The sequence below is a fragment of the Solanum stenotomum genome, chromosome 1 (genome assembly GCF_019186545.1).
Source record: "Solanum stenotomum isolate F172 chromosome 1, ASM1918654v1, whole genome shotgun sequence".
NCBI lineage: Eukaryota > Viridiplantae > Streptophyta > Magnoliopsida > Solanales > Solanaceae > Solanum > Solanum stenotomum.
Window position 1 is genome coordinate 86086693 of NC_064282.1, and position 17687 is coordinate 86104379.

The 17687-nt window shown below is 32.8% G+C and overlaps 1 protein-coding gene and 1 pseudogene across 1 annotated transcript; both read right to left on the reverse strand.

Moving 5' to 3' along the window:
• Positions 1-2159: 2159 nt before the first annotated feature.
• Positions 2160-5522, reverse strand: LOC125864488 (40S ribosomal protein S9-2). Its single transcript, XM_049544510.1, has 3 exons — positions 5366-5522; positions 3758-4139; positions 2160-2524 (listed from the first exon to the last, which is right to left on the reverse strand). The coding sequence occupies exons 1-3, from the start codon at positions 5391-5393 to the stop codon at positions 2341-2343; spliced, it is 594 nt and encodes a 197-aa protein (XP_049400467.1). The 5' UTR covers positions 5394-5522; the 3' UTR covers positions 2160-2340.
• Positions 5523-13886: 8364 nt separating this feature from the next.
• LOC125864505 (40S ribosomal protein S9-2-like) lies at positions 13887-16635 on the reverse strand (annotated as a pseudogene).
• Positions 16636-17687: the final 1052 nt, after the last annotated feature.

The window sequence follows — 17687 nt, forward strand, 5'->3', positions numbered from 1 at the left end:
AAAGCCCAGAAAATCGTCACTAAAAGTTTTTAACATTAAATTCTAATTTTGTGTTTTTTTCTTCATTGTTTTAAAAAAACCAAATATGATATCGATTAAGTAGGAGTTTGAAGACACTATATGTTTTATTTTTATGTCATATGTAAATGTATAAAATGTACAATGATGCATTATATATATATAGTAGGAGATTTGAATCGAGAAGTAATTTTGATTATTTTTCGTAATAATATTGGATGTTTTTAATATGGATATTGCAAGTTATTTATTTTAGAAAATTAGGTCGCAATCGAAAATTAATTATCATATTTTTTTGTTGAAAAAATAGGTTTTACTAGCGAATGGTTGTTGGAGCCTTAGTCGCCACTAAAAATCACTCATAACCTTTAGTGGCAATATTTTGGGATTTTGTGGCGACTTTGTCGCCACTAAAAGTCAAGTTCTTTTGTAGTGAATCTTAGTTGGCAATGCTTAGGTGGAGGGATTAGTCCCATGTGGCTTGCCACGTCACTAAAAAATTGGGGTGTTAACTCTTTGAGGGTATTTGTGGTCTCCTGGGATAACTGCTGGGGCATTTTTGATCCCAAAATGTAACGAAGGGTATAAATGGTCTATTTCATATAGTTCAGGGGCAATTTTGACCCTTTTCCGAATATAAATAGAAAATAAAGAAAAAAGAAAGAGCAAAAAATTAACATGTGTTTTACTTCATTAAATTACGTAATAATGAAAATTATATTAAAGAGTATTTTATTGTATTTTTATATACATTCTTGAGTTGACGTATGTTATTTATAAAGCTTTAATTATTGCATCTCTTATTGTTGCTTTTGTATTGAAGTTGAGTTGATGTGAGTATTCTTCCAGTCTTATCAATTCAGTTACCCATGCTTCCAATTCTACTTGTATGCTCGTACTTTCAATGTATTGATATCATTCAACATGTATCTTATAATGATGCAGATACAGGTGTTCAACATCATCAACAAATGCTTCGTTGAGATCATTTGACATTCCAGTTAGTTTTGGTGAGCCTCCTTGCATTCCAGAGGATTTTCCCGTTTCAGTTTAATGCTGTTAGGATGTTATGGGTCTTGTCTTAATATCCATGTTGAACTATAGATGTTTTAATATCTATGTTGAACTATAGATGCTTCATAGATCGATATAATTGAGGAGTCTTTATTTATTTACTTTTCCTTGAGTTGTTACAAACTATAAATATTGCTATTGAGTATTTTTCCAGACTTTATGCGTTGAGTATTTGAGTTGAACGGATTTAATTAAATTTTAAGCCTATTATTGCTTGAGTTGGCTTTCCTCTTGTAGTCAGCCAAGATGAGGATTTGCTTGGGACCAACAATGGTTCTCAAGTACTCTAGTAAAAATAAAAGGTGTTTCTCAAAAATATTTTTTATTCATAAATAAAACACTAAAAATCTTTTTCGAAAAGTATTTTCTACTTCACCAACCAAACATGAAAAAATAAGTAAAAAATTTACTTATTTTCCATGAAAAACAACACCTTGTAAAAATTACCACACAAAACACCCGAGCAATTGATTCTCTCTGAATCTAACTGATACAACAAAGAAATGAAAAAAAAAGCTGAGGAATAGAGATGGGAAAGATAGAGATTGTAAGCACTAAGCAGTGAAGACATGTGGAAAATTCAATTTGCTACATAAAGGACACGTAGCTTTAGTTGATGATGAAAAGTCTAAAATATCCTCAAATATAATTTAAATGACATTTAACTGACATGTTTATACCTAATCTCTAACTCATGCTTCTAATATAGTAGAAAGTAGAATATCCGTAATTTTTTGTACCTCAACTATTGTGTTAATTCTTTGTAGTTCTGTTAGCATCTAGAATCGTTGTTACTGCTATAGATTATTTTTTCTTGAGTAGAAAATGTATCAAATACAACTTCACTTACTCTGAGGTAAAGGTATAATTTGCATACAATCTACGTTTTGTATACCATCACTTAGGGGCAACACTGGGTGTGCTGTATATGTATATCAAGTCCAGGAACCAAATGTCAGAGTACAGTATACTACTAGGTGCTGTTATATGTGTGGAAATTAGATCCAAGTACACCCCAATTCAGTGTCTAATGAACAAGGGAAAAGGGAGAAGAGCAGAATCTAATATTCCATCCAAGAAAAAAATTCTCTTAATATCAAGTGCTAAATCCAAACTCAAAATTCTCTCCACCTCTGTCAAAAACATTTTCTAATATATTAAAGGTAGATTAAATTGCAAAAACATAAAACAAGAAAGTACACAACATAGGCAGAAGTGAAACACCCAAACGTAAATAAACATAAGAGTTTATTCTTCATCTTCCTCGTCTCCATCACCACCAGCTGCTTTCTTTGCAGCAGACTTCTGGTTCTTTCGCTTCACTCTTCCAGGGCGCCCACCACCGAAAGGACTAGTGAGAGAGAAGTCAATGTGCTTCTGGGAGTCCACTCTCACCATGAAAGAAGCAACATTCACCACCTGCCTACCAACTCTGCATAACAAACATCATTAGATTGTGGAAACATATTTTACATACTGATAAAACAGATAAATAGCACAAAGTGAAAGATTGAGAAAATCCAAAATGAGCAGGCCAGCCAAAGTATTGATGTTAATATAAGTACTATATAAAAAACAAATAATTCATACACTACTACTTTGTAAAATTCACGGAGCACAGGATATCATAAGGAACCAATCCCCTCAGGGTAATTGACTGACTGACGCTGATTTGGAGTCTGTTCCGTACTGCTGAAAAAAAGTGTCATTCAAGCTTTTAAGAAACTAATTTTCTTTATAACCCGTTCAAGCTTCATGAATTTTAATCTATTAACACTTGGACATAATGGCAATAATTGACACACAATTATTTCTTTCATTTCGTTGATACAAAGGATAGAAATGGAAATTAAGTAAAGCAGTTTAACATAGTGCAATGCATTTCAGTTGTGCAAGTTTACACAACTTCATTATAAGCATATGGCTTATTTCAATAACAATCTACACAAATGGAAATCATAGATTATTGAATTGTATAATACTTCCAAACTCAAGACAAGTTTAACCTCTCAACAATACAGACCAACAAACAATTTTCACAAAATGCATACTGATCCTGTTCAGCAGCATCAGACTCGGAATTATTGTGTCAAGGTAAGGCATCTTAGTGGGCATACAGAGATGTTCTGAAGCTTTAATGTATAGAAGAACATCTTCGAATAAGTGTTAGGCAGAGGATTTGAAAAGGAAAGCAAAGAACTCAGGACTTTCAACAAAATGGAGAACCCAAATATGTATTTTTTCCTCGAAAAGCACATCAATCATTAACAAAGATGAAGATTGATGATGATTTGATTATTTGACTATTTTCGCTAGTCCTCACTGTACAGCAAACATCATCCTTTATATCATAGCTCGTTTTAGTAATTTCAATCTCTATAAATAAAATATTATGTTACCTAAAACATAAAATTTATGTTGGAGCTCTTTGATAAAAAGAACGCCAAATAAATGACTCAAACCTAGAACTTTTCCCATAAAAAATGTAGTGGTCAACTAATAACATTAAAAATGGCATATTGTTTTATCATTGAAGCAATTTTTTCTTTGCACTTCGAATTCTTGCAACCATACATTTGCAATTAGAGAAAGTACCAAAAATAAAAATAGGCTGAGCTAATTTTTTTATTTGAACTGTGTCAGTAAAACTGTAATATGTTAATACCTGATATGCCTTTGTCGAATGAGCACTCTAGCATGGTGGATAGACTTAGCCATGCCAGTCTTGAAGACAAGGGTTTGGAGACGACGCTCAAGAAAGTTCTCTACAGTGAGGGCCAAGACATAATCAAGCTTGTTCTGGCTCTCGTCCAATAATCCGTATCTGTTCATCCTTCTCAAGAGTGCCTCACCTTCAAAAATACGGCGTGGGTCTTTCTCATCCAAGGTCAGAAGCATTCTTGCGGCATTCCTGATACGGCTCAAGGCATACTGAACTCTCCAAAGCTCCCTCTTGCACCTTAGTCCATATTCTCCAACAAGCTTCAACTCTGCATCCAATCGCTCCTTCTCATAAGGGCGTCGAGGCTTCTTAAAGGTTTTCCCATCTGAATTACACATCAAAGGTTAAGAAAGTATGGATAATAAAAGTCAATAGCAGCACAATTCTTATACAACATTAGCATCTACATATAATAGCAAAATTAGAAACTGCAGACAATGGTAAATATCTCCAGAGACTAGTATAACAAATGCTGCTACTACAATACTTAAATCACAATTTATTTGGCTTGACTGTTTGAATCCTCTCTATTCATTAACTCCCTTTGAACTAATTTATTCCCCCACTCAAAAAATTGTCTCTTATGGCTAATTAGGATCTCCAACAAGAGGATTTCTAGATCGCATAGTTATAACGCTATTGACAAACAAATCTCTGAAACGAACAAAAGAAACTCCTAAAAGAATGCTGTACTGCACCAACATGATTGAGCCTTAATCCCAACTACTTATAGTATTACCGGTATGAGTATGAATCTTTGGCTACTATAAACTCATCTCCGAAGACTACTAGATTATCAAAGAGTGGTCATGCACACATATCCTGTTATCAGCTAATCATTAAGAAATAGTGGTCTAATAAAATGTCACAACGTAATAGAATAACAATAAAAATTTTGAACTTTTCAATTATATATCTTGACCAACCAAGAACGCCATGACGACCTTCAAAATTGTATAAAAGACAGTACATCTAATCACCAACAAAACCTAGCTGAATTGGACAATGACCTAGTATCCAATCTTTTATAATTGAATTGAATTTATCAGTACATATAAAAGGCACTCTACATTATTTCAACTAAATTGTTCACCATTCAAGATTTATCTGTCCAGTATATGACAAAGTCAAAACAGTTGTTCAGAAATATGCAAAACAGGATAAGAGCAACAGACTAAAAATCTTGCACAAGGCTGAGCTAATAACTCAATTTTTTACAGAACAGCTAAAATTCCTACACCAGAGTTACAGTCATGACTATTCTATCAACTGTATATACGATTCAGCTCGACATATATATGAATAGAGTTATCAACCTATCTTTAAAATGTGCATTTTAAGTTCAAACATTATCTAAGTCTAAGATCAAGGATCAGGCTCTCTACTATCTAAAACCAAACTAGTACAACAACAAAACAACATACCTAGAGACATTTAGCATCTAAGAAACAAAATCAACGAAGATTTCATCGTTTATTATTGGGACATTTGGCATACACATAGCGTAGGAACAAGAAAAGAGAAGGAATTTATACAAAATTGAATACTTACAGTTGCGGTAAAAGGAAACGTGCACCATACTTTCTGGTCACCGGCACCGTCGTCGCCGATCTGCTGAAGAGAACAGAAATGGCGAAGGGTAAAATACACAAGGGTTTTAAAGTGTACAAAATTCTATATATATTGTTTCCTCCGACAAAACCCTAACGGGCCATTGTTGAACATTAAGCCCAATATTTGGGCGTATAGTGATTTCAACTTTAGCCACTCATATTATATTCCTGAGATAAATTTCACAAATAGCCAAGTTTTTTGTCATTTTAGATATTCAAAATTGATAAAATAAAAATTGAACGTAATAACTCGGATAATAATAATAAATGTGAAATCTGAAATTTCAAGACAGTGGTTATATTTTTAAAACGTAGTCGGATTCGGATAAGTTAGTGGGTGTTATTTTTATTATATTTTTCCTTTGAACTACTCTTTTAATTTATAATGTAGTTATGTTTGTCAAATTTTAGTATAGATTTTATAGAAAAAACAAGAAATACAAAATATTATCAGAGTTTATTTATCATGCACATTATTAAATTTATGAATTAAGATTGGTTAGAAAATTAACTTTCTTAATTTGTCTCTTCTGAATAAATCGGTGATTAAGTGATCAATTATTAATTGAACTAACTAAACTTAGTTATAATGTTATAAATAACAGAAATCAACACTCACAATCACTAAAAGTAATTTTATAATAGAGTTATTCTTTATTATGATATTTCGTTGGTCTTGAGAGACTCTATAACATATAAAGCATTTGAAGAGGAAAACATGATCCAAAAAGGGATGATGTTGAAGTTATTTTCTTTGTTGATCGTTATAAAACTAAAGTATAATTACATCCTACATGAGTCAAAGTACCGAAAAAATAGATTTTTCGGATATTTTATAATATATAATCAAAATTGGATTTTTAAAATCATCTCAATCATATCGATTTTTCTTTGGTATCGGTACGATTCAGTTAATTTTCAGATTTTTTCACTTTTAGACTATCACTTCAAAATATAATATTATTAAAATATTTCTTTCGCAACTATGTATTTGAAGAAGCACTTCAATTCTTCACCAAAATGTCAAGAATGTAAAAGTTTGTTGCCGTATTATTTGATCTTAAACGTTTAATAGGAGTGCTTGCATAGGTTTTATCGTATTGTTTGATGAAGTATCTATTATAGTGGCTTTTAATTTTAAATCTAACTAATTAAAGGATAATTAAAGAGCAAAAACTCAAAGTCGTCCAGTCACAAGAGGCCTAGGACCGAAGTTATATTTATATTTAAAAAGTGTTTCAAAATATATTTATATATTAATTTTAACTCATTGTAAATATATAAATATATGTACATACATGTGTTATCTCCTGTATTCAGGTTAGTAAAAACAGAAATAGAAAAGATAAAATAAGCAGAAAATAAATAATTTGAGTCCATAGAACCCACTGTGTATCCTTAAGAAATTTAATCTCATCAAGTACCCGAGGTTGTAGGTTAATTCCTACAAAGATAAAACGGATTAACTATTAAGGAAGTAGTGGTACCTCAAACTTCAATAATTTCAGCAAACTCAATAAACAGCAATAAGAGCACACATAGACTTAGTTGTTCGACAATTTGATTTGTAAGAAAATGTAGGCAGAAGAGAGAAAATTTTCACTTTGAAAAATGAGAGAAATCTCTCTATGTATAGCCAATTGTAGCAAGGACGCGTCTGCTAGGATAAGAGTGTGAACGCATCTGTTCAAACATGTCTTTTCAGAACTTGAGTGTCTTTTAAGAAAAAAAGTGTCTGTTCGGAGGAATAGATCCCTTCTGAGCAACTTTGATGTTAAGCGAAATTAATTTCGTTAATTAATTAATTAACATTATGAATTAATTTTTAAGAAAAAAGAAATTAATTAATGAGATTCATTAAATAAATTTTGCCTAAAAATTATCACTCAATAGCATCATTTACCAAAGCCAAAGTCGAAGTCGAGGCCGAGTGACCGACGGCGACGGCGTGAGCGGGCACCTTCTACTTAACCCTTTAAGAGCTACATGAAGTGTTTTCTAATATAAACACAATCCTTTTTCCTTTTTTCTACCAATATGGGAGAAATGACCTTTCATTTTCCCTCCAAATTGGTTTTCCTACATTTCCCAATTTCACATTCATTCTTATTTCTCATTTGCACCTTGCTAAAATCCAATAATCCCCCACATGAATGGGGAATGACTATTGTTAAAACATATGCATAAAAAACTTGTGTGTCTCATAAGTAAGGATTGATTGCATCTGGATAAGTAGGTTTCCTTTGGAACTTTTTCGTAGTGAACATATATCTGATATACTCGATCAATCGATAGATTTGATATCTTTGAACCGTCAAGCTTTGGTGTATACCTAGACAACATAAGTCACACAAGCAACCTTTGAACTATTTTTGGTTCTTATTGTTTTGTTCGTTTCAGCCATAAACACATCTTGATTAATAAGTGCTTAGAGAACTGGCCTTATCAGATTCTCCTTGAAGCGGCTTACACTTCACACTTACATAGGTGGTTTCTAAATGTGTTATCTCATAGATACACGATTTGATATACCTTGTATCAAACTTAGAAATCATAAAAAAAGTCTTAATGCCTTTATCCTAGTTACTGACATTGTCTCATCATGAGAATAGACCATAAATTTTTTTTGACAATGTTGAACCGTTAACTTTATTTGATCTTCTTGAACCTAGATCTTAGATATCCAGTCTTCTAGGTAGAGTTACCGCCACAATGACTTGTCATCGGTCATAGTCTCATTCCCGTCGATGATCTCTCAACTCCCTCTCTAGTTATACCTTTTGTAAGTAGACCTGTCACATTACCCTTTGACCTTGCATAGTCAATTGTGATAATTCCACAGAGAGTAGTTGTCTAACAGAGTTGTTTTTCCGTCGTATGTGACGAAACTTGCCGTCATACATAACGTTTCCAGCCCTTCCTATTGCAGCTTGACTATCACAGTGTATGTATATATAGGTAATTGGTTTGGGTTAAAACGAAATATCTTCTAAGAAATTTCGGAGCCATTCAACTTTTTCACCTACTTTATCTAAGGGGTTGAATTGAGACTCCATTGTAGAGCGAGTTATACATGTTTGTTTGGATGATTTCCAAGATATTGTTCCTCCACCAAAAGTGAAAACATATCCACTTGTGGATTTAGTTTCATTTGACTCATTAATCCAATTTGCATCACTATATCCTTCAACAACTCTTGGATATTTTTTATACTGCAAAGCATGGTTTTGAGTGTCATCTAAGTACCCCAAAACCCTCTTCATTTCCATCTAATGATTTTGATTGGGATTACTTGTGTATCGACTCAGTTTACTTATAGTGTAGGCTATGTCTGGTCGTGTATAGTTCATGACTTACATCAAACTTCCCAATACTCTGGCATAATCCAATCGAGACTAACTTTCACCTTTATTCTTAGCAAGATCAAAGTTCACAACAATTGGTGTCTTTTCCCTTTTGAAATTCAAGTATTTGAACTTTTCAAGTACCTTACGAATATAATGAGATTGAGACAATGCTAGACCATGAGGAGTTTTATGAATCTTAATTTTCAATATCAAATTGGCAACTCCTAGATCTTTCATATCAAACTTACTAATGATCATACACTTAGTAGCTTTTGCATTAGCAATGTCCTTACTCATTATCAATATGTCATCCACATATATGCATACAATGACCTCTTGATTTGGAACGTCTTTAATGTAAACATATTTAGCACATTCATTGATCTTAAATTCATTTGCCAACATGGTTTGATCAAACTTTGCATCCATTGTTTCGGTGCTTGTTTTAGTCCATAAAGTGACTTAACAAGTTTGAACATTTTCTTTTCTTTACCAGGAACTACAAAGCCCTTAAGTTGCCCAATGTAAATCTCTTCCTCCAGCGTTTCATTTAAGAAGACGGTTTTCGCACCCATTTGATGGATTTCAAGACCGTATATTGCAGATAGGGCAATTATCATCCGAATTGATGTAATCTTAGTCACAAGTATGTTTTAAAATAATCAAGACCTTTTTTTTGTCTAAAGCCTTTGACAACAAGTCTTGTTTTGTATTTGTCAATAGTTCCATCATCTTTCATCCTCCTTTTGAAAACCCATTTTGAACCTAGAAGTTTGTTTCCTAGAGGAAGATCAATCAACTCCCAAATATGATTGCTTAAGATTGACTCAATCTCACTATTGACAGCCTCCTTCCAAAAGGTTGAGTCAGTAGACAACATAACTTCCTTGAATGTTTGAGGCTAACTTTCAAAGAGGAATGTTACAAAATCAGATCCAAATGAAGTAGATGTCCTTTGATGTTTACTACGTTTTGGACTCTCTTCATTAGGTACATTCTCTTTTGGTTCTTCCCGAGGTCGATTAGACCTTTCACTAGATAACTCAAATCTAGTTTTATATAGATAGATATGTTCAAAGAATTCAACATTATTTGATTCCATTGCCGTATTATCATGAATATCCATATGTTCAGACTTATGAATAAAAAATCGACATGCCTTACTATTTATGGCATATCCAATTGATACACAATCCATAGTCTTAGGTCCTATTTTGACCCTCTTATGTATAGGAACTTGGACTTTGGCCAGACATTTCCATACTTTGAAATATTTCAAGTTGGGTTTTCTACCTTTCCATTTCTCATATGGAATAACATGTGTCTTGTTGTGAGGCACTTTATTGAGTTCGATTTGCTGTAAGGATAGCTTCCCCCACAAGTTTTGTGGTAAACCTGAATTTATAAGTAATGCATTCATCATTTCCTTTAAAGTTCGGTTTTTCCTTTCCGCAGTTCCATTAGATTGAGGAGAGTAAGGGGAAATAGTTTGATGGATGATTCCATTTTCTAGACATATTTCTTCAAATAAAAATTTATATTCTCCACCTCTATCACTTCTGATCATTTTTATCTTTTTATCCAACTGATTTTCAACTTATATTGCCTAAATGCAACTATTGTTTCAACCTTACCATTTAACAAATAGACATAACAATATCTAGTGCAATTGTCAATAAAAGTTATGAAATATTTTTCCACCACGACATGGTGTTGACTTCAGGTCACAATGTGAATCAGTTCTAAGGGATATGAATTACTTTCAATAGATTTATAAGGATGCTTAGCATAATTAGATTCAACGCAAACTTGACATTTTGATTTATTGCACTCAAAGTTAGGCAAAACATTTAAGTTAATCAGTTTTCGCAATGTTTTGTTATTGATATGTTCCAAACGTTCATGTCATAAACATTTTGACTCAAGCAAGTAAGAAGAAGCATAATCTTTATTCATATTAACTGCAATTACATTGAGTTTGAAGAGGCCCTTAGTGAGGTAACCTTTTTCTACATACATCACATTCTTACTCACTATAACTTTATCTGAAACGAATGCACATTTGAATCCGTACTTACTCAAAACTGGTATAGACACTAAGTTCTTTCGAAGTTTCGGAACATACAAGACCCTGTTCAAAGTCACCACCTTGCCCAAGGTCATCTTTAAGTAGATCTTGCCATTCCTTCCACCTTTGCAGCATCGGAGTTCGCCATAAACAACTTCTCGTCTGCTGGGGCTGGAGTATATGATGAAAATAATTCTTTGTTGGCACACACATGAATGAGGCACCAGAATCTATCCACCATTCTCTTGGATTTCCAACCAAGTTCCATTCTGAAAACATTGCACAGAGATCATCCATCTCTTCTTTAGATTCAACCAAATTTGCTTGATTCTTCTTCTTGTCCTTCTTAGGACCCCGACATTCAGTAACCCTATGACTACGTTTGCCACAATTGAAGCAGTTTCCGTTGAATTTCTTCTTAGGAGGATTGCTCATCGATCTAGATGTTTTCTTTCTTTTCCTTGATTTTGTGGGATCTTCTTCAATAATATTTACTCCAGATATTGCTGAATTACCACGTGACCTCTTTTCTGCGGCCTTGTTATCCTCTTCGATTCTCAACATTACCATGAGATCTTTAACAATCATTTCCTTGCGTTATCAAGTAGTTTTTGAAGTCCTTCCACGATGGAGGCAACTTCTCAATTATCGGCGCCACTTGAAAAACATCATCCACAATCAATCCTACATTAAATATTATGTGAGTATTAAGAACAAACTTAATAAGTTCAACATTGATTATGACCTGCAGCTCTTGAACTTGGGTGACAACAGTCTTACTGTCTATCATTTTATAGTCCAGAAATTTTGCCATTGTTCTTCATTCCGACATCCTTTGTTTTGTACTTCTTTTTCAAAGCATCTAGAGTTCTTTTGAGGTCTTCACACTACTGTACACATTGTATACATCATCATGCAAGCCAGTCATAATATAATTTTTACACAAAAAATATGAATGCTTCCATGCTTCTGTTACCAAGAATCGTTCTTCGTCCAGAGTTTCATCCGACAGAATATGAACGTTCTCTCTAATGAACCTCTGCAGACTCAACGTAGTCAAATATAAGAACATTTTCTTCTGCCATCTCTTAAAGTAGACTTCATAAAACTTTGCAGGTTTCTCAGCCGATATAAGGGCAGCAGTTGAACGATTGTGTGCAAGCGATGTTGTTGCAACACTCATTGTTCCAACATTTACTTGACTTGAATTAGTCATTTTTCTGTCACAAATGGCAGACAATTTAGTATATGAAATACTAACAGTAAAGAATAAATCTTTATACAACATGCTTCTGATTTAACGATGAAATTTTTATGTTCTTCTAAATGTTATTCCAATGAATTTTAAAATTCAAACATAATAGAAAATCAGTAAGGTTTTAATCTCCAGAGACCTCAAGTACAGAAACAAATGTTAAATTTTCTTAAGCTTGTTATCTCTTGTATTCAGGTTAGTAAAAACAGAAACAGAAAAAATGACATAGACAGAAAATAAATAATCTGAGTGCACAAAACCCATAGACAGAAAATAAATAATCTGAGTGCACAAAACCCACCGTGTATCCTTAAGAAATTTAATCCCCTTAAGTACACAAGGTTGTAGATTAATTCCTTCCAAGATAAGATGGATTAACTATTAACGAAGTAGCGGTACCTCAAACTTTAATAATTTCAGCGAACTAAAAAAAAAAAGTAACGAGCACACACAAACTCAGTTGATCGACAATTTGATTTGTAAGAAAATGTGTGCAGAAGAGAGAAAATTTTTAGTGTTTGAAAAATGAGAGAAATCTCTCTATTTATAGCCAACTGCAGCAAGGAACGCGTCTGTTAGGACAAGAGTGTGAACACATATGTTCAGACATGTCTTTCCAGAGCGTTTGTGTCTTTTGGGAAAAGAAGTGTCTGTTCGGAAGGAACAAGTCCCTTCTGAACAACTTTACCACTACGCGAATTTTCAAACAATTATGTTACGCGAAATTAATTAATTAACATTATGAATTAATTTTTAAGAAAAATGAAATTAATTTATGAGATTGATTAAATAATTTTTGCCTAAAAACTATCATTCAATAGCATAATTTGTCAAAGCCAAAGCCGAAGTCGAGGACGAGTGAACGACGATGACGGCATGAGGGGACACCTTGTACTTAACTCTTTAAAAGCTAAAGGAAGTTTTTTCTAATATAAGGACAACATTTTTTCCTTTTTTCTACCAATATGGGAGAAATGACTTTTCCTTTTCAAAGACTTTTCATTCTCCTTCTAAATTGGTTTCCCCACATTTCCCAATTTCTCATTCATTCTTGTTTTCCATTCGCACCTTTGCTAAAACTCAATAATCCTCCACATGAATGGGGAATATTGTTAAAACATATGCATGAAAAACTTGTGTGTCTCGCAAGTAATGATTAATTGCATCTGAATAAGTAGGTTTTCTTTAAATTTTCCGTAGTGAACATATATCGGATATACTCAAACAATCGATAGATTTGATATCTTTGAACTTTCGAGCTTTGGTGTATACCTAGACAACCTAAGTCACACAATCAATCTTTGAACTGTTTTTGGTTCTCATTATTTAACTCGTTTCAACCATGAACACGTTTTGATTAATAAATGCTTAGAGAACTGGCCTTACCAGATTCACCTTGAAACGGCTTACAGTTCACACTTACATATGTGGTTTCTAAATATGTTATCTCATAGATATACTATTTGATATACCCTGTATTCAATTCTTTTTTAGGATGACCTTAGATTATTTTTTCTTGAATCAAAGATGTATTAAATACAACCTCACTTAATATGAGGTAAAGGTAACATTTGCATACAATATACTCTTTAATACCACCATTTAGTGGACTACACTCAGTGTGTTGCATATGTAAATAAAGCCCACGAATCAAAAATCAGAATACAGTATACTACTAGGTGTTGTTATTTATGTGGAAATTAGATCCAAGTAAACCCCAATTCAGTGTCTAATGAAGGGAAAAGGGATAAGAGGAGAATCTAATATTCCATCTTGCACACAGTTCCTCTTAATACTATAAAGTTAGACCAAAGTCTAACTGAGTACTTGACAAGTGCTAAATCCATACTCAAAATTCTCTCCACCTCTATCAAAAACATTTCTAATATATTAAAGGTAGATTAAATTGCAAAAACATAAAACAAGAAAGTACACAACATAGGCAGATGTGAAACACCCAAACGTAAATAAACATAACGTTTATTCTTCATCTTCATCGCCTCCATCACCACCATCTGCTTTCTTTGCAGTAGATTTCTGGTTCTTTTGCTTCACTCTTCTAGGGCGCCCACCATCGATAGGACTAGTGAGCGAGAAGTCAATGTGCTTCTGGGAGTCCACTCTCACCATGAAAAAAGTAACGTTCCCCACTTGCCTACCAACTCTGCATGACAAACATCATTAGATTGTGGAAACATATTTCACATATTGATAAAACAGATAAATAGCCCAAAGTGAGAGATTGAGAAAATCCAAAATGAGCAGGCAAAACAAATGTGTTTATGTTAACATAAGTTCTAAATAAAGAACAAGTGATCCATCCACTACTACTTTGTAAAAATCATGCAGTAAAAGATATAAGAAGGAACCCAACTCCTCATGATGATTGACTTGAGGTTGATTGGAGTCTGTTCCTATACTGGTGAAAAATAGGGTCATTCAAGCTTTCATGAAAATAATTTCTTTAGAACCCGTTCAAGCTTCATGAATTTTGATCTATCAACACTACACAAACAATGACAATAATTGAAACACAATTCTTTCTTTCATTTCCTTGGATTAAAAAAATTCAAAAGTGGAAGATAAGAAAACAGTTTAACATACTGCAATGTATTTCAATTTGTGCAAGTACTCACAACTTCACTATAACTATATGGCTTATTTCAGTAAGAATTTGCACAATGATAATTAGAGATTATTGAATTGTATGATACTTCCAAAATCAAGACAAGTTAAACCTCCCAGCAATACAAATCAACAAATAATCTTCACAAAATGCATACTGATCAATGTTCAGCAACACCAGACTTGGAATTACTGTGTCAAGGTGAGGATATCTTAGTAGGCCTTCAGAGATGTTCAAAAAGAAAAATAGCTAAACTTATATATTTGAACTATGTCACTAAAACTGTAATATGTTAATACCTGATGCCTTTGTCGAATGAGCACTCTAGCATGGTGGATTGACTTAGCCATGCCAGTCTTAAAGACAAGGGTTTGGAGACGATGCTCAAGAAAGTTCACCACAGTGAGGGCCAAGACATAATCAAGCTTGTTCTAGCTCTCGTCCAATAATCCATATCTGTTTATCCTTCTCAAGAGTGCTTCACCTTCAAAAATACGGCGTGGGTCTTTCTCATCCAAGGTCAAAAGCATTCTTGCGGCATTCCTGATGCGGCTCAAGACATACTGAACTCTCCAAAGCTCCCTCTTGCACCTCAGTCCATATTCTCCAACAAGCTTCAACTCTGCATCCAATCGCTCCTTCTCATAAGGGCGTCAAGGCTTCTTAAAGGTCTTCCTATCTGAATTAAGCATCAAAGGTCAAGAAAGTATGGACAATAAATGTCAATAGCAACACTGTTTGTATACAACATTAGCATCTACATATAATAGCAAAAATATAAATTGCAAACAATGCTAAATATATCCATTGACTAGTATAACAAATGCTGCTACTAATACTTGAATCCCAATTTATTTGGCTTGACCACTTGAATCAACTCTATTCATCAATTCCCTTTGAACTATTTTATTCCCACACTCAAAAAATTGTTTCTTAAGGCTAATTAGGGTCTCCAACAAGGGGATTTCTAGATGCTATAGTTATAACAATATTGACAAACAAATCTCTCAAAAGGAACCAAAGTAACTCCTAAAAGAATACGTTACTGCACCAACAGGATTGAGCCTTAATCCCAACTACTTAGTATTACCCGTAGGAATATGAGTCTTTTGCTCGTAATAAACTCATCTCCGAAGACTACTAGATTATCAAAGAGTGGTGATGCACACAAATCCTGTTATCAACTAATCATTAAGAAATGGTGGTCTAATAAAATGTCACACTGTAATAGAATCACAATAAATATTTAAACTTTTCAATTATATATCTTGACCAACCAAGAACACCAGCACAACCTTCAAATTTGTATACAAGACAGTGCATCTAATCACCAACAGAACCTAGATTAATTGGACAATGACCAAGTAGCTGATTTTTTCTAATTGAATTGAATATATCATCAGTACATATAAAAGACACTTTACATTATTCCAACTAAATTGCTCATCATTCTAGATTTTTTGTCAGGTATGTGACAAAGTCAAAATGGTTGGTCCTAAACAAAGATAGAAACCTTTCTTTTCTTAAGTTGCAGAAATATACAAACAGGATAAGAGCAACAGATTTAAAACCTGCGCAAGGCTAAGCTATTTACTCATGTTTTTACAGAACAACTAAAATTTCTACACCACAGAGTTGCAATTAAATGTCCATTTTAAGTTCAAACTTTATCTAACTCTTAGATCAAGGATCATGCTCTCTACTATCTAAAAACAAACAATAACAACAAAACAACATACCTAGAGACATTTAGCATCTAAACAATAAAAACAAAGAAGATTTCATTGTGTATAATTGGCTGAAGTACATACATAGAGACATTTAGCATACACATCGCGTAGGAACAAGGAAAGAGAATGAATTTTTTCAAAATTGAATACTTACAGTTGCGATAAAAGGAAACATGCACCATACTTTTCGGTCACCGGCACCGTCGTTGCTGATCTGTTGAAGAGAACAGAAATGGCGAAGGGTTAAAAACACAAAGTTTTGAAGTGAACAAATTTCTATATTTTCCTCCGACAAAACCCTAACAGGCCTTTGTTGAACATTAAGCCCAATATTTGGGCGTATGCCGTATAGTGATTACAACTTTAGCCACTCATATTATATTCTTGAGAAAATTTCACAAATAACCAAGTTTTTTGTCATTTTAGATATTCAAAATCGATAAATAAAAATTGAACAATAATAACTCGTATAATAATAATAAATGTGAAATATGAAATTTCAAGATAGTGATTATAATTTTAAAACATAGTGGGATAGGTTAGTGGACATTATTTTTATTATATTTTTCTTTTGAACTACTCTTTTAATTTATGATGTAGTTATGTTTGTCAAATTTTAATATAAATTTTATAGAAAAACAAGAAATACAAAATATTATAAGAGCTTGTTTATCAGGCACATTATTAAATTTATGAATTAAGATTGGTTAAAAAAATAACTTTCTTAATTTGTTTCTTCTGAATAAATCGATGATTAGTGATCAATTATTAATTGAATTAACTAAATTTAGATATAATGTTATAAATAACAGAAATCAACACTCACAATCACTAAAAATATCTTTATAATAGAGTTATTCTTTGTTATGATATTTCGTTGGTCTTGAGAGATTTTTTGAAATATGATTTCTATAATATATAAAGCATTTTGAAAAGGAAAAAAATGATCATTTTTAACATGATCCAAAAAGGGATGATATTGAAGTTATTTTCTTTGTTGATCGTTATAAAACTAAAGTTTAATTGTTTGATGAAGTATCTATTATAGTAACTTTTAATTTTGAATCTAATTAATTAAAAGATAATTAAAAAGCAAAAACTCAAAGTCGTTCAGCCATCAAAGGCCTAGGACCTAAGTTATATATATATAACCAAAACAACTACAATTAAAAGTAAACTTAGTTCAAAGTCTAAAGTGCAATTCACTTTAAAAAGCAAATACCAGATAGTACTA

Coding starts and splice junctions, on each gene's coding strand:
- LOC125864488 (XM_049544510.1), bottom strand. CDS start 5,393: ATGGTGCACGTTTCCTTTTACCGCAACT. Junction 4,140..5,365: donor CGTTTCCTTTTACCGCAACT/GTAAGTATTCAA, acceptor TGTGTAATTCAG/ATGGGAAAACCTTTAAGAAG. Junction 2,525..3,757: donor ATTCGACAAAGGCATATCAG/GTATTAACATAT, acceptor TTTGTTATGCAG/AGTTGGTAGGCAGGTGGTGA.